The sequence below is a fragment of the Salvelinus alpinus genome, chromosome 4 (genome assembly GCF_045679555.1).
Source record: "Salvelinus alpinus chromosome 4, SLU_Salpinus.1, whole genome shotgun sequence".
Classification (NCBI taxonomy): Eukaryota; Metazoa; Chordata; class Actinopteri; order Salmoniformes; family Salmonidae; genus Salvelinus; species Salvelinus alpinus.
The window spans coordinates 50863612-50891311 of record NC_092089.1 but is presented as its reverse complement, the minus strand read 5'-3'; the positions used below and the strand labels follow the sequence as shown (position 1 = coordinate 50891311).

Genomic DNA, 27700 nt, shown 5'->3' with positions numbered 1-27700 from the left:
CTGTGTGGCCTATGCTCTGGCTCTTACAACCTTCCCTTACCAGTACAGTATAGACAGGTGTCAATAATGTAAATGTTAGATTTTCAACTCCTTATTGAATAAAGATACATAAAATAAGCAACACGGAAGTACATTTAACAGATGTTAAATTAACCAAAGTTCTTTTTAATTTACATCTGAAAAACATTGGCTATAGGAACCATTTAAAAAAGTTATTGCCCCCAACCACATAAAAGTGAACATGAATGTGTCAACCACAACGTTTATCATGTATATTAAAGAGAAGTGCCTCCCACAGCAAGACATACAAATCCAAATAGTGCAACAGTCTACTTTTTCTATATTTTCTTGAACAGCAAAAATAATTACCTTAAATTACCAAAAACCTTAAAACGTATTTTATATTTAACTAAAGTTGACTGTGTTGCACCCCACACAGTGTACTCTGCAATCCAAACTTAACATAGACGTTACACAAGGGGCAAAGTCCCCATTCAATGAAGAAAACCTATCACATCAAAGCATTGAGTGTGCCATGATCTAATCAATCACCAAATGTTCTTAATATACAAAGGAAGCATTGATTGCTACAAATAATTACAAATTGTCACCTAATCAAAAGTTAAATGAATGACTTTGCAAAGGTATTTCTGAGGCACAGACTTCCAATGGTGAGACATTAATACGTAGTACACACCCAACCCAAGACTAAGTTAACAGTTCTGAAATGTACAAGATATAACAAACCAATACAGGATTCTCAACACACTAGACAAGATAACAAACATCCAGGTAGCCCATTGTGACTTTGCAGACAGGGTATGCCAATTTATTTAATAACAGTCTCTGTTTGCCAGTGGTGTAAAGTACTTAAGTGAAAAATACTTTAAAGTACTACCTAAGTCGTTTTTTGGGGTATCTGTACTTTACTATTTATATTTTTGGACTTCACTACATTCCTAAAGAAAATAATGTACTTTTTACTCCACACATTTTCCCTGACACCCAAAAGTACTCTTTACATTTTGAATGCTTAGCAGGACAGGACAATGGTCCAATTCACACACTTATCAAGAGAACGTCCCTGACCCTATTGCCTCTGATCTGGCGGACTCATAGAACACATGCTTTTGTTAATTATGTCTGAGTGTTGGAGTGTGCCCCTGGCTATCCATAAATTAAAAAACAAGAAAATGGTGCTGTCTGGTTTGATTAATATTAAGTTTGAATAAGATTAATTCAAGGAATTTTAAATGATTTATACTTTAAAGTATATTTTTAAATTAACTTTTGATACTTAAGTATATTTAAAATCAAATGCTTTTAGACTTTTACTCAAGTAGAATTTTACTGGGTGACTCAACTTTTTGAGTAATTTTCTATTAAGGTATCTTTACTTTTACTCAAGTATGACGATTGGGTACTTTTTCCACCACTGCTGTTTGCTCTTCTGGGGGACTGTGAGCATCTGTTTCGCTCCACAATGCAGGTCTGTAGAATATAACCTTTGACCCGAATTGGTCCCATTGTCAAAGGGGTCATTTGCAAGATGCTGGACTAGCAAGACCACTATAAACCATACGGCCTAAACCATATAGACCATTAGAAACTGTCCCAGTTGTCATGTAAAAAGGGCTTTCGATTGCCTCTAGCTGTACTTTACCCTGGTGGAATCCAAAAACATGCTACAAAGTTGAATGTTAAGTAGTTGAATGCTACGTATTTGAATCCGTAGGTTACATTGTTGAATCCTAAAACAGTATACTGCATTTTCTGCGGTTGGCGGATAATAGTGTACGATTTATCACTACTGTATAATAAATAAATAAAATGTGTATCTTCTAGTATAGTATTAATCTGTTTGGCCTCAAAAGTAATTTAATTAGATAAATATGTGTCTGACATATTTGAACAAGTCTAAGGCACAAAAATATCCTCGTCATGCTTTGCAAAAAGGTGCGACTTTCTCGCATCAAGATATAAAAAAAACTGTTATGCAATGTTGCATCAGCCCTGTACTAAGAGGCATAACACCCCACAATGCACTGTTCATAGTGCTAACCTATCAAGCGCAGAGGTTGGTTACGTATAGTTCCTTTTCCAACACAGCAGTTCACTGTCTAACAGTGTTTCTACTATAAGCAGATAAAACAAGTTAGCTATACCCTGACAAAAGTATAACATAATGTTGCAGAAAGATATTGTGTCAAAGAGAGTCCTGATTGATTCCTAATGTGTGTATTTGTGGACGGGTAACTCTCTCCCAAGTCCAGCCATTGTGATGGATAAAGGCTGAGAGCAGGGTCTTTTCTTATTGGACAAGTGCAGGTAGTTTCTTATTGGACAATGTTTGTTACTGGACAAGTCCAGGTAGTTCTTTCCTCCCCTGTTTCAGTCTGTTTTCATCCATTTGAACACGACCCAGATGACTTGAGACAGTAGAACATTGCCACTGTGCTGGTACAATGTTTCTCTCTCCCTGTTCTCCCTCACTGCTCAGTGTTTTCAATGTCTTCAGACTTCTCCTGGTCTTTGTGGTCCTGCTCCATTACCTTCTCCTGGGGCTCGCCCTCCTCCTCCCCCCCGTTGACCTGGAACTTGTCATGTGTCCACTTGGGGCTGCTTTTGTTGTTGGGTGGGCCAACGCTGGCCTTCCGGATAATGAAACGGCCCCTGCTGCCACGCAGGAAGTTCCCCCGTCCTCGGTTGTCCACCCACTTCCTCTCGCCCTCCCTGTCATCATGCTGAAGGAGAAATGGAAAGACAGGAAAGGAGAGAAATAATTAATATCTTGACGTGAGCTTGAAGGTAGTACCATTATTAGCAAGTTCAAATGAGTTGTGAATTTGGTGAATTCACCGATTTGATTTGAGTAATGAATTAATTTGTGTATGCAATTTTATATATAGGCAAGAGGAAACAAATATATAATTTATAATGGCATGGGTACAAACCTACCAAGTAGTATTTTCGGCTCTTGGGGGTGTACTCTGGGTCCAAGTCCTCATTCTTGGGGTGAACTGGTATGGCCATGTTAGGGGGATTACCGTTAGCATTGTTTCCCTGGTCATTTCCCCTGTTCCAGCCCCTTCCTCTTATTCTAAATTGCTGCAATATGAGTCAGACACAGAGAACACAGATCACAAAAACAAGACAATTATTGCACAAATTAAAATAACTATCGATGAGTTTGATTTCCAGATAAATCTTTCCAAGTACAAAGCCAAAGAAGAAAATAAACTGCTATCATGGTATATTTTTCTATTTTAAATGGGTTTTTTTCAGGTTAGTTGTGGCGGTACTTTGTATTGTTCTTTTAATGATTCTATTCTTTATCAGATCCTTTACTTTCCAAAATTAATATGAGTGCACATCCATGAGCAGACTTACAAAGCCTCCGCGTCCTCGTCCCCTCTCCGTGGGGCCGCCATAGTCCCCCCGAGGCCCCAGCCTGGCCTTGTTAAAGCCCTCGTCTTTGAGCTCAGGCTCCTTGTGGGGATAGTCTCCTCCCCTGTGAGATTCGGCAGATGAAGAGGAGGAGCGAGAGCGAGATTGCCTCTTCTTGTTTTTCCTGGAGGAAGAGCTTAAGGTTGAGGGACCAAAGTAACTTTAAAAGTCAGTTTATTGTTAGCTCCATTGCTTGTCTTGTAAGACCCTGGCTAGTTGTAGATATGTACATGACTTGTAAAGTAAATGTAGTAAATGGAATGTAGTAAAGTAAAGTGATTGTGATGCTTGTGATAGAGAAGTGGTTCTAAAACTTCTCAGGGACCATCAGACCTTTCACAATTTTGTTGTAGCTCTGAACTAACTCACCTGATTCACATTGTCAAAGGCGTGATAATTAGTTGACAAGTTGAATCAGGTGTGCTAGCTATGTAATAAATCAAATACATGGAACTGCGGGGGGCCCCGATGAGAGGTTTGAGAACCACTGCTATAGAGTCTGAGTTGGTTGAACATACTTGGACTTCTTGTGGTGCTTGGAGGATTTCTCAGCGGACCTATCCATGCTAGCTTCTGGGGAGTCTCCTGAATCTCTCCCCCCATCCTGTTTATAATCTCTCTCCCGGGTGGAATATTTTTTACGGCGCTCAATATCCAGACGAAGGTCCATTGAGTCACCCTTAATTTTTTTACCTTCGTCCTGTGCAGGTAAAAATAAAAAGAACACAAGGACATGGACATGCTATGGGTTAGCATTGAGAGGTGCTGTCAGTCTGCAATCAGTCTTGTTTGTACACTGCATGCGAGGGGCCGGGAGAACTGTTACAAGACCATAACTAACCAACAAACTCTGGGAACTGCCCGTTTAACGGCTGCTGTGTAACATTTGACCGTCATAAGTGAAAACAGACCATTCAGGAACTACACTGAACAAAAATCAAAACGCAACATGTAAAGTGTTGATCCCATGTTTCATGAGCTGAAATAAAATATCCCAGAAATCTTGTATACGCACAAAAAACATATCTCTCCAATGTTTTGCACACGTGTTTACATCCATGTTAGTGAGCATTTCTCCATTGCCAAGATAATCCATCCACCTGACAGGTGTGGCATGTCAAGAAGTTGATTAAACATCATGATCATTACACATGTGCACCTTGTGCTGGGGACAATAAAAAGGCCACTCTAAAATGTGCAGTTTTGTCACACAACACAATGCCACAGATGTCTCAAGTTTTGAGGGAGTGTGCAATTGGCATGCTGACTGCAGGAATGTCCACCATAGCTATTGCCAGAGAGTTGAATGTTCATTTCTCTATCATAAGCAGTCTCCAACGTCGTTTTAGAGAATTTGGCAGTACATCCAACCGGCCTCACAACCGCAGACCACGTGTAACCACGGCAGCCCAGAGGACTTCCACATTCGGCTTCTTCACCTGCGGGATCGTCTGAGACCAGCCACCCGGACAGCTGATGAAACTGTGGGTTTGCACAGCCAAAGAATGTCTGCACAAACTGTCAGAAAACGTCTCAGGGAAGCTCATCTGCGTGCTCGTCGTCCTCACCAGGGTCTTGACCTGACTGCAGTTCAGCGTCGTAACCGACTTCAGAGGGCATATGCTCATATGGCCACTGACAAGCTGGACAATTGTGCTCTTCACGGATGAATCCCGGTTTCAACTGTACCAGATGGCAGAAGGCATGTATGGCGTCATGTGGACGAGTGGTTTGTTGATGTCAACGTTGTGAACAGAGTGCCCCATGGTGATGGTGGGGTTATGGTATGGGCAGGCATAAGCTACAGACAACGAACACAACTGCATTTTATTGATGGCAATTTGAATGCACAGAGATACCGTGACGAGATCCCGAGGCCCATTATTGTACAATTCATCCGCCACCATCACCTCATGTTTCAGCATAATAATGAACAGCCCCCTTTGGCAAGCATCCGTACACAATTCCTGGAAGCTGAAAATGTCCCAGTTCTTCCCTGGAAACCCATTTCATTAAGCTCCTGGCGAACATTTATTCTGTATATATAGTGTATCTGTGACCAACAGATGCATATCTGTATTCCCAGTCGTGAAATTCATAGATTAGGGCCTAATTCATTTATTTCAATTGACCGATTTCCTTATATGAAGTAAAATCTATTTTACTCAGTAAAATCTACAAAATTGTTGCGTTAAAATGTTTGTTCAGTGTACTTTCCCCGGTCTGCACAACACAATGTTGAACCTCTGCAACACAACATAATGCGGTTTCAAACTCCTGAAGGCCGAGTTCATTGACTTTCACGCTGTTTTATTCTCCTAAAATGTTTCCGTTTTGAAGAGAGTTCAATGTAGCCATACCGCAAAATGGTCTCAGTCAATGTCATCAAATGACCGAAGTTATAAGTAGGCCTAGAGACTGTATAAGCACTCTATAAGTACAACAGGTTTTGCTTTTGACTATATTTCCCCTTATTTGTTGAAGAATAATACTTACTATGACATTTGTTTAGAGTCCTTTGAATGGCTTGTACACAGGAGCAATTGGCCGTTTCCATTTCTGACCCCTCATGTTTTTCGACTCAATGGCCTCAGGCAGGCTTGTACCCACAGTATAACCAAATCATCATACGTGGAGGGGGAGTATATAACACACAACAAATTGAATGTGCCTCGTTTTGCATTTGCTTTGCTTTTAGACGTTATGCATCTCCCTTCAAAGAAAAGCACAGGCTTAGACAGAGAACGCAGTCTAAAAGGTGGATGGCTGGCTCACTCGCTCGCTTGCTGTTGTTTTGTCAGGTTTCCCAAAATACTTCATATTTCAAAATGTTCAGTCACCTTGTAACTGCCATCCCCGGAGTTTTTCATCCCCTCAAACAGGTGAGAGTGTTTCTTAAAAGCACTGAGAGAAACATCAATTATCCTGCAAGAGAGAAACACAAGGTCTAACTTTGCCACAGCTCAGGTGGCAAATATAACATAAGCAAGGGATTACTCTAAAACATTTTAGGTCAGTGCTGCTCAGATGAGGACTGAAATGACTGCCAAGAATTACTCTTAGTTTCAAGTCTGCTGCTCAGGTGAGGACTGAAATGACTGCAAGGAATTATTCTTATTTTCAGTGACGATCAGATGAGGACTAAAATTAATTGTCTACGAGCAATGTATAGACCCGGATGACTCCAGGATATCACATAGCAAACAAGACGACCATTGAACGTGCACTGAATGACAAAAGGTAAGACAAATACCTTTGCAAGCTTTGATAAAACTAAAGGTGATGCCACAGCACACTCTAGGTGAGATGGTCACTCAGAAGGAGACTCTACCTGTGTATCTCTGGGCTCTTTCTTGGCTTCATCATTTCCTTTTGTGCAGCTCTCCTTTGGTACATGGCAAATCTCTCATTTAGAGTCATTCCGTTGGATGGAAAGTGCTGTGCTGTAATCAACAGGAACCAGAACTTGTGTTACACAACAGATATGACCATACATTCTGTGCCAATGCACTTTCCTATTACTTTAAATTCATAAGTTACGCACAGTGTTAGCTTGTGACCATAAAAACAATATTTTCAGCTGTATCAAAGGTTATATATTTTAATGTGAGTTCATTAGCCTCATAGGGTCATAAAATGTATTATACCCATGCAAATGTTTCATAGCAATGAAAAACATTTTTGGAAAACTTCTCGAAACCAAATTCAATTAGATAACATTTGTGCCTGAAAAACGACTCAATGTTTTTTTGGTGTACAGCAATATTTTTCCAGAATCTTTCCCACACAGGATTGCAATGTGTGGCAGGGCTAGATAGGCATACTGGCCAAGCTATTTCACAAGCATTTGGCAACCCTTTTCAGTTTGACCTATCAAATTATATACTCTATAGGCTATATAAACCTTTTGATATCGCAATTGCACCTGTGTTAAAGCACAGCTAGCAGAGAGACTGGTCAGTTGCAAAGGATCATGGGTGAGAGAGGTCAGTCACCTTTTATGTAGTGGACAATGGTGACAATGTGCTGTGCAAACAGCTCTGAGGGACTCCTTTGTAACTGTGTGGCCTGAATGTGCTGGAAGACAGAGCGAAACTCCTGCTCCTTTTTAGTAGGATGCACAAGATCCCGTGATGACCTTCGCTCACCAACCATAAAGCCAGAGGAGCTGGGGAAGAGACAAAGCAAAAACATTTCATTTGATGTTTCACCTTTTCCCTTTATGGCGAAAATAAACAGAGAACAAAGAGAATGGGATCTTTCTCATGAGACTTTAATAAACACCTGAAAGATTTAAATCGGGAGGGGTAATGTCAGTATCTCAATTGTCATAGCACACATCTTTATTCATTTTGACAAAGCTCATGGTTTCATAGAACTATGACTCAAAGAGGCTATAAAACATGGTCCAGGCCTGAGCCAAAGAGTGTGTCTCATGATTCATGGCTTCCTGCTAATGGAGATTGAAACCTATCCAAGGCGATAAGGCATCAGAGTCTCTGTGAATCTATGTGATGATGGTGCATACTGCTTACCTTGCCATGTCATCCCTGAGAGAATCCATTCTGACACTGAACTCCGCTCCTCTTTTCTCAGAGGCCCTTGGGGGAGAGTCCTCCCCCCTGACCACGAACATCTCTCGGTCAGAGTTCCTCCATGGTGCGGGTGTGGGGGACGGGCTGGAGGCAGCTTTCTCCTTCCTCCTGTCTTTACTGACGTTCTCCGGGGAGAAGCCTCTGAGCATGCCCGCTATGGCCTCTCTCTTGGCCAGGGCCGCAGCTATGGCCGCAGCCTTCTCCTGCTTCCGGCTGCGGTAAATCTCCTCCGCCATGGCATCAAGATCATCATATTTGGCAGCCACCTGCAAGTTGGCCAGGTCCTCCCACTTGCCGAAGCGCTCCTCAAATAGCTCGCGGGCCGAGAGGGTGACTTTGCTCTTGGGCTTGGGCGACTCGTCGTCCTCCCGGTCATGCTCTTTGCGGAGCACCTTGGGACGGGGCTTGGGTATCAACTCCTCTTCCTCGCCATCGCAGGAAAAGAAAGGGGAGGCTTTCAAGAAGCGGTTCAACGACACATTCCCCTCATCGTCAAAGTCTTCCCTGTACTTCTCATTCTCCCCTTTGTCGGGCTCTCTGTCAAAGATGCCCCCAGAGGCCTTCATGCCATTCCCTTTCTCCCGCTCCACATCCCCACCTTTGGTTTCCATCTCTCTGCCATTCTCCCAACCGGACTGCTTTTTCTTATGATTGTGCTCTTCCAAGAACCTAGACAATGGCGAAGAGAGAAAGAGAAACAACTGTGTTTAAATGCATCTTGAACAACAGTTCAGGTGAGTGCCCTGCAACTTTATTACAAAACAATGCGAAAGAAATAAGGATGCTTGTCAATGGTGTAGGTAAAAATCCCATTTATTGTGGAAGACTTAGGGTAATGGATGATAAAGTTGTAAACATAGAATATGACGGCCAGGAAAAGATCTCCCTTCTTCAAAGGCCCAAGCCATGAGGGATTTGTCATGGTTAGTGCAGCGTTGACTGGCCAAGAAAACACACACATCTCAAACCTCCCAAGGGTCTGGTATGCCTTCTCAACTTACAAACTCTTGTTTCAGCATGCTATGACGACCACCGCTTCCCCAAGGGCTTAGGGCCAAGAACAAATACCAGGGACAAATCATTCTACGTGGTGCATGACGCATTGGGAAAGAACCATGAATTCTAAATACAAATAAAAGACTCATACAATTGGCACATTACAACGATCTACTAACCTCACTAAATGAAAGGTTTCAATAAATATGACAGATATTTCCTAGCCATGAAAAGGGTCTTTCACCAAAATGTTGACAATAATCGTGTGCTACAACGTGAACTTGGGGGCAGTAAATTCTTGCACCAGAAATGAGAAAAACATGGTAGTGTGTGTGTTAACCTTTCACTTCTAAAGATATTTCATAAGTGGCAAAGAGAAAAGGAGACAAATATTTGTATTACCTTTTGAACACTGAAGAGATAGCTGCTTTATCCCCTGCCAGGTTGTCTTTAGAGAAGAAGCCAAAGCCAGAGAACACAGGTGTGGGGCTTTTCTGAGAAGGGCTTTTGGTGGAAGGTGAACTGCCCACCGTCTGTATCTGCCATGAGGGGGCACCATTGTAATTGGGGCCATTAGCATTAGTGCTTTTAGGAGAGGGACTAGACTGAGTCGAAGCTGGAGCGCCCTGACCAATGATAACAGCTGAGCGCACCTGAGGACTTGACCCCTTGGGGCTGTTGCTGTGATCCGTCACGCCCTGCCAGTTAGCCTTGGGCTTGTCCCCACTGTCGCCCCCATCAGGCCCTGCAGACCCCCCTGTGTTCTCCACGGGCTCACCATGTCCTCCTCCTCCTTTCTTCTGGACCTCCTTGGAGGCAGAACGCTCCTCCTTGACATCCTTAGAGTTCTGCGTAGCCGACCCAGAGCCCGACCTGCGTGTGGGAGAGGAGGAATGTGAGGAAGAGGAGTGGTGGGAACGCCGGGATCGGGGCGAGGAAGAGCGGTCCGAGTACTTGGAGTGGCTGTGGGAATGAGGGCTACCAGAGCGCTTTTTAGGGATACGGGATCGTCCCTGTCTCGGGCTGTGGGGTTGTTGCTGCTGCTGTTGTTGTTGCTGCTGCTGCTGCTGTTGGGGGTGCTGCTGTTGGGGGTGCTGCCTGTAGTTCTGCCAGTTATTGGGGCGGTAGTTGTTATAGCCGCCTCCCCCACCCCTCTGGAAGCGCCCCCGTGGGAAGTAGCCACGCCCTCGGCCTCTGAAGTAGTAGGGCCTCCGGAAGCCTCGGTTGTAGCCCCGGAACTCGCGGTTATTATTCTGGTACTCCCTTGGGTAGTTCCGTTCTCGGTTATTGTGGGATGGAGAATGAGATCTGGAGCGCGAGCGAGTGCGGGACCTAGAGCTTTGAAAGTGGGAGAAAGAGAGAAGGCAGAAGGGATAGAAAGATGAAAGGGAGGGAAGACGAAGAGAAGATGACTGATTACACCTTCCATTGTATAAATATCATTAGAAAAAAAGTACTTTGAGGAATAAGGTGTGCAATGCTGTTTTTCTCAAGACTATAAACAACCTTATAGCCTGAGCAATACATTTGTTTGTGTTGCTTAAGAAAGTGATGCTGTCCTCCTTCCAAGACGTTTGAAACAACTAGGCCAACACATTTTGTTTCAAGTTCACATTGGGTCTACAGCTTAAAAAATAATCAAGTGCCTGCTGGTTACAGGAAGAAAAGAAAAAAAGGGACAGACACTCATGTACTTAGCAGTTTTGTTTCTGCAAAGTACATCATAATCCCATGTATATGGCACACTGACGCATCTGTGTGCATCTGACAAATATATTAACAGAGGTAGCAAACCACATCTTAAAATGTAACTGCTGGGAAGTGGGAATACATGGGTGCACAATGGAGAAAAACAGACTTCTCGATTCGTCTAGAGACATGGCTGTGAGGTCTACCCAGTCCACATGGTGGCTCCATAGCACCATGGACACTAAAGCATAACCGAAGTAGCCTTCAGTACCACTAGACAAGTTTCTCCAGGTTCTAAACAATCTATCGCCTCTGTAAGTATTAAGATTTAGTTGACCATCTGTAGCTAAGATGGTCCATCTTAGCTACAGTAAAGAAAACAACCTAATTTAAAGAGGATACATCTGAGACTACTCACATATCAGCACGATCCGACGATAAATAGCCTAGTAAATAGTCAGAATCCTTTGATAACATATGAGTTAAGTCATTAAAATCTCAAACTGCTCAGCAGCTTTGCACTGCAGTCGATATCCCTACGCAGGCAAAAAAGTCAGCATTACAGAAAAATACCTCAAATTACATCACTTAGACTAAAAGCGCACAAAATCGAAAAAGAAAACCACTATTGACAGAACAATCTAGTACTCCTAAGTAAGACCCATATGGAAACCTTTGAAGTAAACAACAGAGCCCTGCGGTACTACTCACCCAGTGTGTTTTTTCATTGGAATAAAGAGTGAGTAGAGAAGGTAGTGCACCGAGCAGCATTGCACACTCACATTGAAAGCAAGACACTCTGCATCTCTTATGCTGAGCACTAGTGGAAAGAGGCAGTCACATGGGCCATATGGGAAAAATGTCTACTCTAATCCTTCAAAGCAAAAGGAGGGGGCTCGGCTTGCCAATTACCCTGGCTGGCCAGCCTGCCCAGAAACCTAGACTAAAAGGAGAAATTCAGTCAGCCAGCTACTATATACAGGGATTTAGGACGGCTAAAAGCAGTTTTATGATGGAAATGGCCTAATATTACATAATACAGCATGTACAGCATTTTAAAACCAAACAGTGTAGGCTATCTTTGCATTGGATTTAAATTTCACTTGAAATGCTAAGGATTTGTGGGTAAATGCAGTACTTTTGATGAAGGAACATTTCATAGAATGCTTACATCTAAAATAAGTCATTTTTTTGGCGTGTGCCGTCTTGTACTGCGAGAGGGTTACATTTCATACACTAAACAGTGATAGGCCAATCCAGGTCCAGCATTGACTTGCAAGTTCAAGCCATCTCTTTTCTGAACTCACAGAACTCAAGACCATGGCTTAATAGTGCCATGCAGTGTCACTCCACAGGAGAATAGCTGCCATGCATTTTAGACTCCACAAAACAATTCTGCCAGCAGTTTCCCTTGCAAATGAACAACATTGCAGCCGACTGACAGATTCATTTCCATTTAGGGCTACACATCATAGTAAAAGCACTAGGTAGATGTTGAACATGTAGCCTATTAAGGAATGCCAATATCGTAGTAAGGGAAAAGGGGGTACCTAGTCAGTTGTACTGAATGCATTCAACTGAAATGTGTCTTCCGCATTTAAACCAACCCCTCTGAATCAGAGATGCAAATAATTCTGAAATGTTTCTGGTGCAAGTCAAAGGCCTGTGTAGTAGTGGGCGAGCTCATTACAATAGCCAAGAACCAAGTCTCACTGAGGCAAGTGTGCCATCACAGCACCAGAGCTCTTTCCCACACACATCAATTCCCTTTGTATAAAGTGCACCCGACCCTGGGTAAGGCCAGTACAAAGCTGTTGTCGCTCTGCAGTTAATATGAGCGCCAACTCACCATAAAACACAGGAAATGCATGGGTTGAGGCAGGAAATCAAAAAGTGTATGCTTCAGCACCACTGTAACCCCTTCCAAGCACACTCAAATATTACACCATGGACATCTGCAGAAAGACTGGGGTGTCAGCTATGACATGACACCTTGACTGTAACGAGTACACTGAGAGTCGGGAAGCAAGTTCAGGGAGTGAGTGAGTGTTTTAATAAATAAACAAACCAACAAACACAAAACACAAACAACGCACCGACATGAAACAGAGTCAATAACACCTGAGGAAAGAACCAAGGGGAGTGACAGATATAGGGAAGATAATCAAGGAGGTGATGGAGTCCAGGTGAGTGTCATGAGGCGCAGGTGCGTGAGACGATGGTGACAGGTGTGCGGGATAATGAGCAGCCTGATGACCTAGAGGCCGGAGAGGGAGTATACGTGACATTGACTTTGAAAAAATCTATTTTGGTTATTGAACTACACTAAGTGAAGTGGATTTACACTATTAACATAATTGAGTTAAAGGAATTTCATCATGGGTCTCTGATCTGACCTACATATAAATGCATAACTATGGATATGAATGTCATTCTCTTCATGGTGATGTATCCTGAATAGGTACACAAAGGTAGAAATATGCAATATCCTCCTTTGCATATTTGGATATTATTTTTAATGAGCTCCGCCACCAAACAAGACCCTATTTGGTTGGTCCAGAACGGACCAAATCTGAACCAATCATTGACGTCTATGTTTCACAAGTTTGGACATCAAAGTACAGCACAGTAGAGCTCAGTAGAGTATAGTAGAGTACAGCACAGCACAGTAGAGTAGAATTCAGTGCAGTACAGTAGAGTTCAGTAGAGTAGAGTATATTAAAGTAGAGTAGAATTTAGTCAAGTATAATTCAGTTCAGAACAGTATTCGGAACTGTACAGTTCAGTACAATACATTATAGTGTACTCAACTCTAGTGTGCTCTACTGTGTACTGTACTGAACTCTACTCCACTCTATTCTCGAGTACTGAACTATACACTGCTTTTCTTTACTTTACTGTTGTAAGGGGTGCGTACTGGCGGCAGAGAAGTCAGACGCAGGAGAGCAAAAACTGTGTTTCCAACGGCGCAGTTTAATAACAAAAACCCACCGGAAAACAGAACAATCAATAAATGGGTACATAACCCGACACACACCAGACAATACGTGCACAAGCACTTACAATAAACAATTCCGGACGAGGACATGGAGGGAACAGAGGGTTAAATACACAACATGTCATTGCTGGAATTGAAACCAGGTGTGAGGGAAGACAAGACAAAACCAATGGAAAATGAAAGGTGGATCGGCGATGGCTAGAAGACCGGTGACGTCGACCGCCCGAACGCCGCCCTAACCAGGAGAGGGACCGACTTCGGCGGAAGTCGTGACAACTGTACTCTACTGTGCTCTACTGTACTGTAATGTACTGTGCGTTCCAATTTTGTGTAACATAGATATCTATGATTGGTTCAGATTTGGTCCGATCTGGGCCAAATGAAGGATGAGGATGCTGCTGGTTACAGTAAATGGAAAGAGAGGGGGCTCATGGGTAGGTGTCAGTAAGAGCTGTGAGAGGTGACATTAATTGGAGGTAGAGAAGGAGAGAGAGAGGGAGGGGTTGTCCGACTCTTCACACTCTTGCTTTGACCACCTGACGACAGAAATAGAAAGGATACCGTTATCAGCTGAACATAACCATATTCCAGTGGAAGGACAGTAGCAGGTGACCCAACTGTGGTTTGTGACTACTATGATTTCCCATTTTAGCAGAAATTCTGTTACCGATCTTTCTGAAATTCTGTTACCGATTTGGTCGCAGAATTACAAGTTTTATCCACTTAATAACTCATAAACAAAGTGTATATTAGTAAAAACACTATAACTAATTGATAGCTCTACCTTTACTTGTTATTTCTGTGAACTTTCATTATCCTCTCTCCTCTTATTAGAAATTAGAAAATATCTTAAAGATAGAGAATGTGGGATATTGGTAACAGAATTTCAAGGCACAAGGCAATGTTTCTTAAACTTACTGAAGGCAGAAAACATGTTAAGTGTTGATATTATTTGGCAGGGGTCTTTACTTCAACATTATTGTGTTTTAATGTATTTCTAATTGATGACTTTATGACTTTCTCTGGTAGATGTTTTATAAGACCCATTTTCCATGTTTGACAAGAAATCAAAGCCTTCGCTTATTCCAGCTTTAAATGACGTGCAGCTTATAAAGGCTTCATAAAGCCTTCAAAAAGCCTTCATAAACACTACATAAATGTGTTACAAATAATCTATAACTATATGTCATGCCTTATAAAGAAACTAAGAAACGTAGATTTTTTTGTGTAGTTGCCCTTTAATTCTGCGCTCATGCCCTGCACTGTGGTTTGGTTAGAGGGTTTTCCGTAGTGCAATAATCGCACATGTGATGATTATGTATTCCATATACAATGATTCGTATTGTGACCGCCAATGGAATGGGTGGAGTAAATGGCAAGCAACACTTCATATTATTCAGAGCCCCAAGAAATGACACCATATATACAGTACCAGTCACCTACTCATTCAAGGGTTTTTCTTTATATTTACTATTTTCTAAATTGTAGAATAATAGTGAAGACATCAAATCTATGAAATAACATCATGTGCTAACCAAAAAAGTGTTAAACAAATAAAAATATATTTTCTATTTGAGATTCTTCAATGTAGCCACTCTTTGCCTTGATGACAGCTTTGCACACTCTTGACATTCTCTCAACCAGTGTCATGAGGTAGTCACATGGAATGCATTTCAGTTAACAGGTGTGCCTTGTTAAAAGTTCATTTGTGGAATTTACTTCCTTCTTAATGCGTTTGAGCCAATCAGTTGTGTTGTGACAAGGTAAGGGTGGTATACAGAAGATAGCCCTATTTGGTAAAAGACCAAGTCCATATTATGTCGAGAACAGCTTAAATAAGCAAAGGAAAACGACAGTCATTCATTACTTTAAGACATGAATGGACATTAGACCGGTGGAAATCTGTCCTTTGGTCTGATGAGTACAAATTTGAGTTTTTTGGCTCCAACCACCGTTTCTTTGTGAGACAGAGTAGGTGAACGGATAATCCCTCCATGTGTGGTTCCCACCATAGAGCATAGAGGAGGTGTGATGGTGTGGAGGTGCTTTGCTGATTACACTATCAGTGATTTATTTAGAATTCAAGGCACACTTAATCCGCATGGCTACCACAGCATCTTGCAGTGATATGCTATCCCATCTGGTTTGCGCTTAGTGGGAAGGCCCTAAAAATTGTAAAAGACTCCATACACCCTAGTCATACTCTTCTCTCTGCTACCGCACGGCAAGAGGTACCGGAGCGCCAAGTCTAGGTCCAAAAGGCTTCTCAACAGCTTCTACCCCCAAGCCATAAGATTCCTGAACAGCTAATCAAATGGCTACCCAGACTATGTGCATCCCCCCCAATACGCTGCTGCTATTCTCTGTTTATTATCTATGCATAGTCACTTTAATTCTACGTACGTGTACATATTACCTCAATTACCTCGACTAACAGGTGCCCCCGCACATTGATTCCGTACCAGTACTCCCTGTATATAGCCTCACTATTGTTATTTTACTGCTGCTCTTTAATTATTTGTTACTTTTATTTCTTATTTTTTACTTATCTATTTTTTACTTAACACATATTTTTCTTAAAACAGCATTGTTAGTTAACGGCTTGTAAGTAAGCATTTCACTGTTGTATTCAGTGCATGTGACAAATACAATTTGATTTTATTTGTATTTCAACAGGACAATGAACCAAAACACACCTCCAGGCTGTGTAAGGGCTATTTGACCAAGAAGGAGAGTGATGGAGTGCTGCATCAGATGACCTGGCCTCCAAAATCACCCGACCTCAACCCAATTGAGATGGTTTTGGATGAGTTGGACCACAGAGTGAAGGAAAAACAGCCAACAAGTGCTCAGCATATGTGGGAACTCCTTCAAGACTGTTGGAAAAGCATTCCTCATGAAACTGGTTGAGAGAACGCCAAGAGTGTGCAAAGCTGTTTAACACGCGCTATTTCATAGTTTTGATGTATTCACTACTATTCAACAATATAGAACATAGTAAAAATAAAGAAAAACCCTTGAATGAGTAGGTGTGTCCAAACTTTTGACTGGTACTGTACATTCTATAGACCCTACAGAGTACTCCCTACAATACTTTTACTGCAGCACCCAGAATAGTTATTGCTCTATAAGCCAATGTGAATGTGGGGTGTGGTTCTCTATCAGAGGCAGCTGTCTATCGTTGTCTCTGATTGAGAACCATACTTAGGTAGCCTTTTCCCACCTGTGTTTTGTGGGTAATTATTTTCCGTGTGTGTTTGTGTGCACCTCGGTTTGCGTCACGCCCTTTGCTGTTTACCTGTTTGTTTTTTGGTTGTTTCGGTTTCACTTTCATTAAAAGATGTGGAACTACATGCACGCTGCGCCTTGGTCGATTTATGACAGGGAGTTTGAGGATAGCGAGCGTGACACCAGCAAATGAACCTTTATTTGCTGTAATTTAAAGTAGTTAAAGGGTTGAATTAGATTATATACTGTAGCTGCCTCAGTCGTTATTTAAAATAATTTTGGTAATTTTACAGCAATTGCTAGCTAGATTAAATTTAGCAAGCTAGCTAGCAGGCTCAGCTAAATAAAAATCCCCTTAAATACATCCACGTCTCATAGTCACATCATGAAATTTGTAAATGAAAGGGGAATATAATAATATGAATCGAGTGGAATTTCCCATCTCCCCATTTAGTTTCTGGCGCTGCACAGAAATGCCCTTATCCAGATGGTGTGACAAAGGCATTTCCTAACAGACATGCTAACTTTCTTTGTTGTTACGTTTAAGGTTGGAACCAACATCCAGTACCTCCATGAGGCAGAGAGGCAAGAACCATTTGTCCGCCATCTCAGGGACAAGCTGCATATTCATAGTTCTGTGTAATGTTCAATGTAATTGCATTGCTGGACTTGAAACTTTTAACTATTTGTATTGTTTAAAAATATGCATATGAAAGGACATGTATGGGTTAAACATGTCTTTGATGTTTATTTGTTAGAGATAATTAATTTGTGTTAACATCATTAAGCCTTGATGTATGTGTTAGGAATGACCAAAGGTGTCTGACTTTATAGTAAGTACAGCATCATATGACTTTATTTTTATTTAACTAGGCAAGTCAGTTAAGAACAAATTATTATTTACAATGACGGCCTAGGAACAGTGGGTTAACTGCCTTGACAGATTTTTACCTTGTCAGCTCGGGGATTCGATCTAGCAACCTTTCGGTTACAAAATGTTTCTGACTTTAAATGAAGTAAAACATCATGTAATATAGTCTGAATGGATGTGCTATGAATGACGGAAGATGTCTCACTTCAAAAAAAGTATTACAGGACACTACATAGTGTCAGTAAATAGGTTATTAACGTTCTGCTGATTTATGAAGGTTCTCTCATGATCCACAGGTTACTGTGAGGTATTTAAATGGGTTAATGGACCTGCAAAGCTTTTGCGTGTGTCAGAGTCAAGATGATTTGGAGTAGTCCAACCTGAGACCACCGCAACAGGTGGTTGCGCAACAGGTGGTCTTCTGTTCCCATGCATGTTCCCATGCTGGGAACCCTGGGCTTGTTCACAACCTGTTACAATGGTGCCAACATTTTGTGGCTGATCTTTCAGTGGGGGAGTGGGTGAATGTGTCGAAGACCTGATGGACCCAACACCGCACGGCATGGCTCGTTTTTGTTGTGTGCGTGTTTGTGCACCGAGGAACATGTAACTTGGTTCCAGAAGAAAGACACTTTCAATTTCTTTAGGTTGGGAGCTTTCATCAAGGTAAGTGTTTCTTGGTGTAAAATCGTCTCCAGGCTATTGCACACACAGCACATATAAGCCTGGGATATCAACCATTCAAAGTTGTCCTTAGTGGGAGTGACCATATAATTCTAAAGGATTGACCTTACTGAGTAACGTATTTGTCATTGTCACTAGCTAACACAGTAAAAAATAAATAATTATGGCAAAATCCTGCCCACTTCCACAATTTATCTTCTTAAAATGTGATTTTAAATCTAACCATAACCAATAAAAGCCAAGTTTGATGCGTTGGTCGTCCAGAACTTCCGCACATTTGGGTGGAAGGGTCTGCGAATGAGATTAGGGGTCTTGTGACTAACATGACTTTTATTTTAGATCGTAATCCAATCCTTCGACCCAACATCTCACCCTTTATAAAGCACATGGTTATATCACATTCGACATAGTGATTTATGTTACATTTGACATTGGTGATTATGTCACACGGTCATGCCACATTTATGGACCCTTTATAAAGCATGATATAAGGTAATAGATACTTTGTAACACATTTATGACTCAGCTTTCATTTGACACCCAATTTGACATGCTCCTATGAACTTCACATGTTGGTGATGACAAATGAAACAGGTCATGCATTGAGGCCCAAAAATAGCATGTATAGTCCACACATAACTGTTGGAGGTCAGCAACCAATCAGGAGCATTTAAAACATTTAAAACCTTGACTAATCGACATAGCAACAACCTTTGTTGGGTCAAAAGCATTTCTTACAATCTATGTGTAGCATATCTGTCAAGACGCTGTCAGCAGCTCTTATCTCGTTTTCAATATAGACAGAAAGACGGAAACAATCTTTCTCAGAAAAAGTGTTGTTGTCTTGTTTCTGTTTCAAAATCTTCTTCAGGCTCTCTACGCATTTATTGACCTTTTGTGAAATTTATATACAGAAAAAAAATACTTCATAAGTCCTTATAAGGTGGAATATGTTGCCTCATCCATCTTAACCTGTTTATAGACAAAATAATATGAATTCATAACAATGCCCTAGTTTGAGGTGGTCCTAGTTTGAGGTGGTCCGTAATTTGTAGGTAAGCAAGTTAGATAAGTTACAGTAAGTTACGTTGTTAGCCACCTGTAGCGATGTTTCCGAGATCTGGATCGTGAGCTGCTTCTGGAGCGGGAGTGGGACCGAGACTTGGAGGCTGACTTCGTTGCCTTGGACATCACTGCAAGCTACCTCTTTGAGACAACAGCCTGTCAGACAAACAGAGGGGAGTCAGTGATCATGAGCATCTACTCAATTTCAACATTTCACCCACATTTTAATAGGCCCACATAGGCAACATTGAATAAGTAGAACAAGGAAAAATGTTATCAGCTAAAGTGCTGGTCATAGGATTAATAAACATGATTGATTATGATTTAATTTTTGCGTACAAAAACTGATATTCTTCAATGAGGCCTACTACATAGGAGATACCCACACTTTAATACAACTTAACAAGATAAAGGATTATTTTTTTGAAGATTTAGAGCAAAATGGCTGTCAAAGAGTAAAAGTGGGCAAATCTGTAAATCACTGTGACCGAAGTGTCAGGTGGCAAACTACAACCAGACGGCTAGGCCGCTGAATGATTATCTACAGTCAATGCAGAAACGGAGGGATTAAGATAAAGATCTATGACTCCAGAAAACCATGACAACAATACCTCCAAGAGACATAAAGCTTTTGTGCAAAAATGTGCAGTGAAGCAACTTTAAAAGAAGTGCAAAAAAAGCTACTAGCGTACACTAACTATTGCTGCCAAAATACTGTTGGAGAACAGTGTGGATACTGCAGCAAGTAACATAACCAGTTTCATGTAGTCAGTCAAACCAGTTTCATGTAGTCAGTCAAACCAGTTTCATGTAGTCAGTCAAACCAGTTTCATGTAGTTAGTCAAACCAGTTTCATGTAGTCAGTCAAACCAGTTTCATGTAGTTAGTCAAACCAGTTTCATGTAGTTAGTCAAACCAGTTTCATGTAGTCAGTCAAACCAGTTTCATGTAGTCAGTCAAACCAGTTTCATGTAGTCAGTCAAACCAGTTTCATGTAGTTAGTCAAACCAGTTTCATGTAGTCAGTCAAACCAGTTTCATGTAGTCAGTCAAACCAGTTTCATGTAGTCAGTCATTTGCATTAAGGAATCTGTTTCATTCCAGTGATGAGACTGAACTTTTGACTTGTATTAGTCCCAAGAAAAGATGAGGAACCTTACACTAAGTCTGCTTACGTCTAGACGTCACTATAATGGGATAGATGCATTCTAGGCTCAAGCCTCTATACACACTTTATATATCCAGTAACAAATGGAACAATCACCTTACATTCCACTAGCCTGTCACATTGTCCCTAATTATTGTGCTAGTCTAAGAATGGTTGATGGGAATGTTTGTTCTCCCAAGAGAGGAAACCTTATAGCCAGCTGTTCAAAAATAGACTAATGGCAGCTTTCAACAAAGATAAAAGAGGAAAGAGTAGGGGTTGTTTCACCACTATCTTTCTTCTTACCAAACACCCATTAGTCTCATTGTTATGACAGCATTCTATGGTATCTATCCGGCACAGAGTCATACTGAAAACTCATTCATCATTCCAATATTTAATAGTATTACAACCCTGTTTTTGTTCACTTGTAGAAGATTTTAGAACCACTTCATGTGCAAAGGTGGAAAATAAAAAGAGAGAAGGAGTATGAGGAGTGACAGCAAAGGCTTTATGGACACGATGCGACCAATGAAGAAATAGCAAAATACATGACTGATGTTTATAACACGTTTATAGCATACAAATCAGTCTCAGCGCTAAATGGAATGTAATAGAAATGACAGCCAACATTTACAGGTCAGGGGCGTTACTATATCATCATTATACACGACAGAACAAGATGGTGCCGACAGACACGGTCGCCCTGTTTCTAGCTCCTAGACAACTTTGCAGTTTTTTTTATGTTGTTGTGTTATCTCTTACATTATTTGCTCAGAGTGTTTGTTGGATTATTACAGCTGAGAAAAAAACTACTTTTGGACATTAGATCAGCAGTTGCTCACCATAAATTTGAGCAGAAATTTGACTTCCCTGACCTGAATCCTTTGTTTGAACTTTCCGAGGGAACTCTATTCATCTGGGGGCTGCACCAAAATTCTGACGTCGGTGAAGAGGAAGAAGTCCAGAGAAGTGGAAGAAGAAGTGGGGCCCTAGTCAGACTCAAGCGGCGTGTATACCATCCCTGGACAATAAAGTAAACAAGTTCAGGGCGAGGATCTCCTTCCAGAGAGACATCAGGGAGTGTAACATACTCTGTTTTACAGAACCATGGCTCTCTCCGGATATATTGTCCCCGTCCATTCAGCAAGCGGGGTTCTCCATCCATCGCGCAGACAGGAAGAAAAAACTCTCAGGGAAAAAGAAAGGCGGAGGGGTTTGTTTCATCATTAACAACCCATGGTGTGATTGTGGTAATGTACATGAACTCAAGTCCTTTTGTTCTCCCGATCTGGAATACCTCCCCATCAAATGCCGACCACATTACCTCCCAAGATAATTTTATTTGGTCATCATCACTGCAGTGTATATTCGACAGTACAGGGACAAAGTGGAGTTGCAATTCAATGGTCAGGATTTGGCATAAGCAGCATGAGTCCATGGACCCATCATGCCTGGTACAGGCTGGTGGCAGTGGTGAACTGGTGTGGGGAATGTTTTCCTGGCACACTTTAGGTCCCTTGATATCATTTGAGCAACAAACGTTTCCAACACCTTGTAGGCCCCGAATAATTCAGTCTGTTCTGGAGGCAAAGAGGGATCCGACCCGGTACTAGATGGGCGTACCCAATAACTCTGACATTGCTCGTTCTGATATTTTTTATATATTGTTTAATTTTACTTTTTGGATTATGTGCATATTGTTTCATATTGCTAGGTATTATTACTGCACTGTTGGAGCTGCACTGTTGGAGGATTTCGCTGCACCTGCAAATACGTGTACGCGACCAATGAACTTTGATTTGATTATACAAAGTTACAAGACATTACTGGAGAGCTTTATAAGTTTCACAGACTGAACAACTGGGCTGCCAATAAAGAGAAGGGAAGAGGTCCCTCTGGCTCACCTTGAATGTTAACAATGTGTGAAAAACACTCTCCGAAATAAAGTAATTGAAAGGATAATGGTCATATGGTGCCGGACCAGCAAGTGGATTGGCTCATGAGAGTTGAGAAGATGATCTGATTATTGGGCCTAATGCAACTGCCAATCAGTGGCCCGAGAGTGTCCATTCTAGAATAGCACTAACATCTTAACATGTTCCTTACCCCCGTGGAGGGTAAATACGATTCCTTAAGGGGATTCTGGCTATATTCTGAGAATGACTCATATGATCCAGCAGATGAGGTTATTCAGTCTATGGACACTCTCCATGGCACATGATCTTCGGTCTAAGTGAGTAGGGATCAAAACATTTATTTTTCATTTTGAGAAGCATCTGAGGGGGAATGCCGTGAGGAGGAAATTGCAGACTAAACATTGGGAGGACTTCAAAAACGGTGCACCGGCATCAAGCAGCACATGGTGGTCGTAGAGTATATCCCTGCTACTGTTTTGGTGAGTACTGAAATGGATCCCTCCTCCTGCTACTCCTCTATGGTACTCCTTCCCTCGCTTTTCTTCATTGCAGACTGCACTTGTTATTTTTGGCTTCCAGGGCTAATTTCCTGAAGGCACTGGAATATGCTTTTATTCTTACCGGGCACATTTCATGACCAGCATTCAGAGCGTGCTCCCGTATCCAGATTTGGAAAATAAAGGGAACCTAAACCCTGGTCAACAGATGGTATGGCATATTAGGAAATTAGAAATTTTGTAAAGTACTCTCTGCAGAAGACCTTTATCTCCCAGTCATACACAGTTGACTTAATACCCGTAGCCTATAGCTGTATAAGTGCATATACTGTAATACCAAGAATTTGTTTAAAACTCATTAAACAAACAAGAAAAACATCTGTTTTAAGGGTTCTCTCGGGACAGGTTTCATATGGCTGAGAATAAACCTTTCTGAAAGCTCTCAAATGCCTGTCAAATGAAACTAAACAAGATGGGGGCCATAACTGTGCATTCATCCACTAGGTAACTAGAGTATAATCACTTCCTTCACTTAATTTTGTGTGACTGGTTTATCTTACTGGTAAAACCGTGTAGTGCATTGCAGGGGCCAAAACTGGGCAAACTGGGCATTCACTAGGTAACTATTGTATCATGTATCATCATCTTTAACTTAAATAGATGCTCCCCTGAATTGTGTGTGACTGGTTTATCTTACTGGTAAAATGGCAAGGATATGTGTAGCCCATTCCAGGTGTAGTTAACTGTAACTTAATAAGTAATAAGTGTCAGTAAAGTGTGATGAATCATGGGTCCATTTCAGTCAGAGCACAGTGACCCACTTCCAATTGATAACCAGAGGCAGCTGCCTGTCTCCTCCTAGCAGAGTGTGCTCCCCAGCCTAATCACTAGGATTTAAACATCCAAAAGGCTGTAACAAGCATCTACACTAATTATGTACCCTCTACTGACAGACACACAAAAACACCCACCGTGGTGCAAAGAGTGACAGCTGCTCAAGCCCGGTCACCTGTTTATTTTATTTAAGGGCAGAAGTTGTTGCGGACAATGGTTGGGCAACTCGATACAGCAGCAAGAGTATAAACAGACACACCCCGCTCAATCAACTACTCTATCATTAAGACCTGGATGCCTCAGAAGCAGCTGGAATCACATTTGGCAACTATATGGACCACTGAGACAACACTCCCAACAGCAACTGTCACTGAAATGTGGGCATCATTGTCAGAGTGTCAGTGTTTTCCCTCAAGATGTGGCTTTGTAGAGGCGGTTCATGGATTGCCAAGCGGACTCTGCTGCTGGAGTCAAGATACACTGTGTCGCTTCCTTCCATACAGTTCCATGGACATCATAGGATAATTATTATGCTTCTTAAAGTTGCCTTATTACCAAATAGGCCCATTGTAACTTGATTTAGGCCTATTAATAATGGAACTCTCAGATAAGAATTAACTCAACCATGACTGCGTCATTGTGATTTTCTGAGGCAAACTCATCACTGACCGAAGCTGACAAACCAACATTGAATTGGACAATGCAACAATAATCATTAATACCACCCCCCCCCCCCAAAAAAAAATCACTTAATAACTGAAAGGCTGAGAAAGTTATGTGGTTTATTTTCTCAGAGTGAGAAAATACAGGGCCCCATAGCAGTGTCCTCACTTAAAGTTCAGTGTCTGTCTACGTGAGACAGTCCCTCTATTGGGTGCAACCGCCACAGCGGATTCACATCCACTCCCACCAATGGAGTAGGATCCATGTGCAGTACATATAATCACTCTTTGTTCCTACTCGAGATTTCTTAAAAACCTCCTCAGTCAGCACTATAATCAGTATGTTTATTTCTTGCTGTAAATAGGAGGAAAGTTCATATCTATGTGAGCTTTTGATTTACACAACTGTTGTCCTGAAAATACATAGCAGAACAGTACTGAGGCATCCTCAAATTGTGAGGACATGCTACTCAACTTGCTGCTATCAAGATGGCACTCAACAGCTAAAGGTCCTCTCTATTTTGGTCCGTTGTGAACAGCATGGCAAATGGCAAGCTATCGTTCCTTATATCAGCAATGTGATGAGATGATGTATATGTTAGGTATTGCCCATTGACAGACATCTTCATTCAAATGTAGTCTAAAGCTGTAGATATCTGATGTATTTGGTCAACTTTCAGTGTCAGCCATTCTACCAGGGCCAGGGTCGTTACATTCACACACACGTGATGTTATCCCAGAGTTGACAGAGTCAAAAACGCCATATCAAATTGTCGACTTCTCCTGTGAACTCCACCTTTTCTCATCCCGTTTTGCGATTGTCTGAAAAGAAATGTCACGTAAAGTTGTGAATCCTGTGAAAAGACAAGTGTTGATACAGCACCCTGTAGATACAACACCTTGACACTGGAGAGTGCCAGTTACAGGGGTGTCCTCAAATGTACACCACAAAGAATTGAAGGCATCACCCATGCATTCACAGCATCAACTGTAGACTAGTCAACAACAGAGCATACATACTGTAAAAGACCACAAGGCCAATTACTGTAAATCCTATTGCTTTACAATGATCCCCATTAACAGCAAATAGAAAAGTTATTCTTAATAAATAAACAAGTGACAGTACAGTACAGCCTCTTTGTTATAAGGACCTGTGCCAGGATACAGGTGGGAATGTGGTTACACTTTTCTTATCTGTGTACATTTGAACAGATATTATTAACAATAAACCAGGATCTTAGAGCAAACTGCAACAGGATATGCTATGATGTAGTGATTATTTATGAATAGGGCAGCACAATTAACCATGTCCCATTTTTTACTCAGAAATAATTAGAAATTATAATTGGGGGGTGAACTATGAACTATGAATGGGTTTTGCTCTATGCAACTGATGCATTTATGAAGAAAGCTGGATACCTCACTGGCTGACTGAACTCTAGCATTGCTGATCAATCAATTGACAACATGAAATGCATTTAAAGTGAAAGTGACATCGAGCTGTTGACTTTCTGTAACTTGTAGTGATGGGCATTCCGGCTCTTTTCAGTGAGCCGGCTCGTTCGGCTCAGCTCAACAAAAAGAGCCGGCTCTTTTGGTTCCCAAACGGCTCTTTAAAAAAAATATGTTTTGTATCGTTTCAAGTCAAAACAGTTTGCGATAGTTTGACTATGACTGGTGTTAAAACAATTCTAATTAAATTTTTAAATGAAACCATCTCTACCTTAACCACAATGTATTTAAAAATGCATTAGTTTGTTATGAAAAAGAATGCTATTAAACATTTACATTTAAAGTATAACTTTTTAATGTATATAAACAAAGTGCATATAAATCTAACCATTCAAAACGAATACAATCTGAACAGCGTAATATAATATTGCACCATATCAAAGAAAAATAAATAACAATGTGCAAAACGGTAGCATCCCAGTTAAAACATTAAACTGGTCCCTCTTTTCTCTATCTTCTTTATTGCCATGTTATAAACAGCAGCACACAGCAATGCTGACCATATTTTGCTTTTATGAGAGATTTGCATTCAGAAATGCAAGCTGCCTCACTTTCGAGGGGCTGATGCGGTTTCTTCTCTCAGTAATTATTTGTTTCAAGAAGACCCTCTGAGGGAACGGATGTGGCAACTATGCAGAGACTCTCTGTCATGACTTTAGTAAACCGTGGGTAGACAGAGGCCTTGTTCTTCCACCAGCTCAGAAGATCTGCAGATCTTTCAGAACGAATGTGTGGTGCACTTGAGTATTTAGGCCTAAATTATTTTATACATTTTTTCGTTCTTTGAATTAGTTAATTCTATTCATTTAAATATTTTGATCATTCATATCTTATTTTTTAAATATTTTTATAAATAGATTCGGTTCTTCTGATATGCGAGCCGGCTCCCAACGTTCACCTACAAGAGCCGGCTCTTAGAGCTGACTCGTTCGCGAACGACCCATCGCGAGTAGCTTGACAAATGGTGTCGAAGAAATCCCAGAGAAATACAAACATAACATTACACTGTATCGTGCCACGAGAACAACCTCACATGTAATACATTATAGCATATATAGTAGCTGGTTGGGATAAAATGACATACTACAGCAGGGATAGACAGGCTATAGCTTACCTCCGATAGTTCTGTTTTTTTCACGGTCCTCTGGCGGGTCCGGGTCGTATAGCTTCTTGGGTCACAGTCGGCGGAGGATCCGTTTTGTCACACTGTCAACCAAGTAATTTTCGATGATAGGTTGCAGTCCGAATAAACAGGCCAGTTGAGCTAACTTTGGCTACTGTGTGTCAAGCATCATATTGACCGAAAAATGTGCGGGAATTACGTTTATCAGCTCGTTCAACAAGCCTTTTATCAGGTCCGTTTTGTATTCATGTCACATTAAATAACTAGAGCAGTTGTAATGCGACACTGCGCTGTGCGCTCACGAGGAATGAATTCAAAGTGGAGAAATTATCCGAGAACGCATACAATACGAAGCTATAGTACTGACTACAGTAGAACCTTCCTTCGCAGCGCAGCAGGGGGTGTGAGTGCTGCTCAGTGCTCAGCGCACGCAG

The 27700-nt window shown here is 41.4% G+C and overlaps 1 protein-coding gene across 6 annotated transcripts; it reads right to left on the bottom strand.

Annotated features, from left to right (window-relative positions):
- Positions 1-144: 144 nt before the first annotated feature.
- Positions 145-27700, bottom strand: LOC139573880 (thyroid hormone receptor-associated protein 3-like). Of its 6 annotated transcripts, none has more exons than XM_071397831.1 (11): positions 27258-27698; positions 19608-19729; positions 9441-10370; positions 7983-8711; positions 7443-7615; positions 6779-6890; positions 6288-6372; positions 3966-4147; positions 3391-3583; positions 2959-3108; positions 145-2744 (listed from the first exon to the last, which is right to left on the bottom strand). In XM_071397831.1, the coding sequence occupies exons 2-11, from the start codon at positions 19697-19699 to the stop codon at positions 2490-2492; spliced, it is 2901 nt and encodes a 966-aa protein (XP_071253932.1). In that variant the 5' UTR covers positions 19700-19729; positions 27258-27698; the 3' UTR covers positions 145-2489. The 6 variants fall into 6 exon arrangements, with proteins under 6 accessions (XP_071253932.1, XP_071253931.1, XP_071253934.1 ...); XM_071397830.1 differs by having other exon boundaries at positions 9441-10376; positions 27258-27697; XM_071397833.1 differs by having other exon boundaries at positions 3391-3571; positions 27258-27695.

What these genes read in the sequence shown, in the direction of transcription:
- LOC139573880 (XM_071397830.1), bottom strand. Translation starts at nt 19,699, where the DNA reads ATGTCCAAGGCAACGAAGTCAGCCTCCAAGTCTCGGTCCCACTCCCGC. An exon ending in AAGAGCCCAGAGATACACAG is followed by an intron (nt 6,373 to 6,778) that starts GTAGAGTCTCCT and finishes TCTCTCTTGCAG; the next exon opens with GATAATTGATGTTTCTCTCA. An exon ending in AAGCACCACAAGAAGTCCAA is followed by an intron (nt 3,584 to 3,965) that starts GTATGTTCAACC and finishes CTCAACCTTAAG; the next exon opens with CTCTTCCTCCAGGAAAAACA.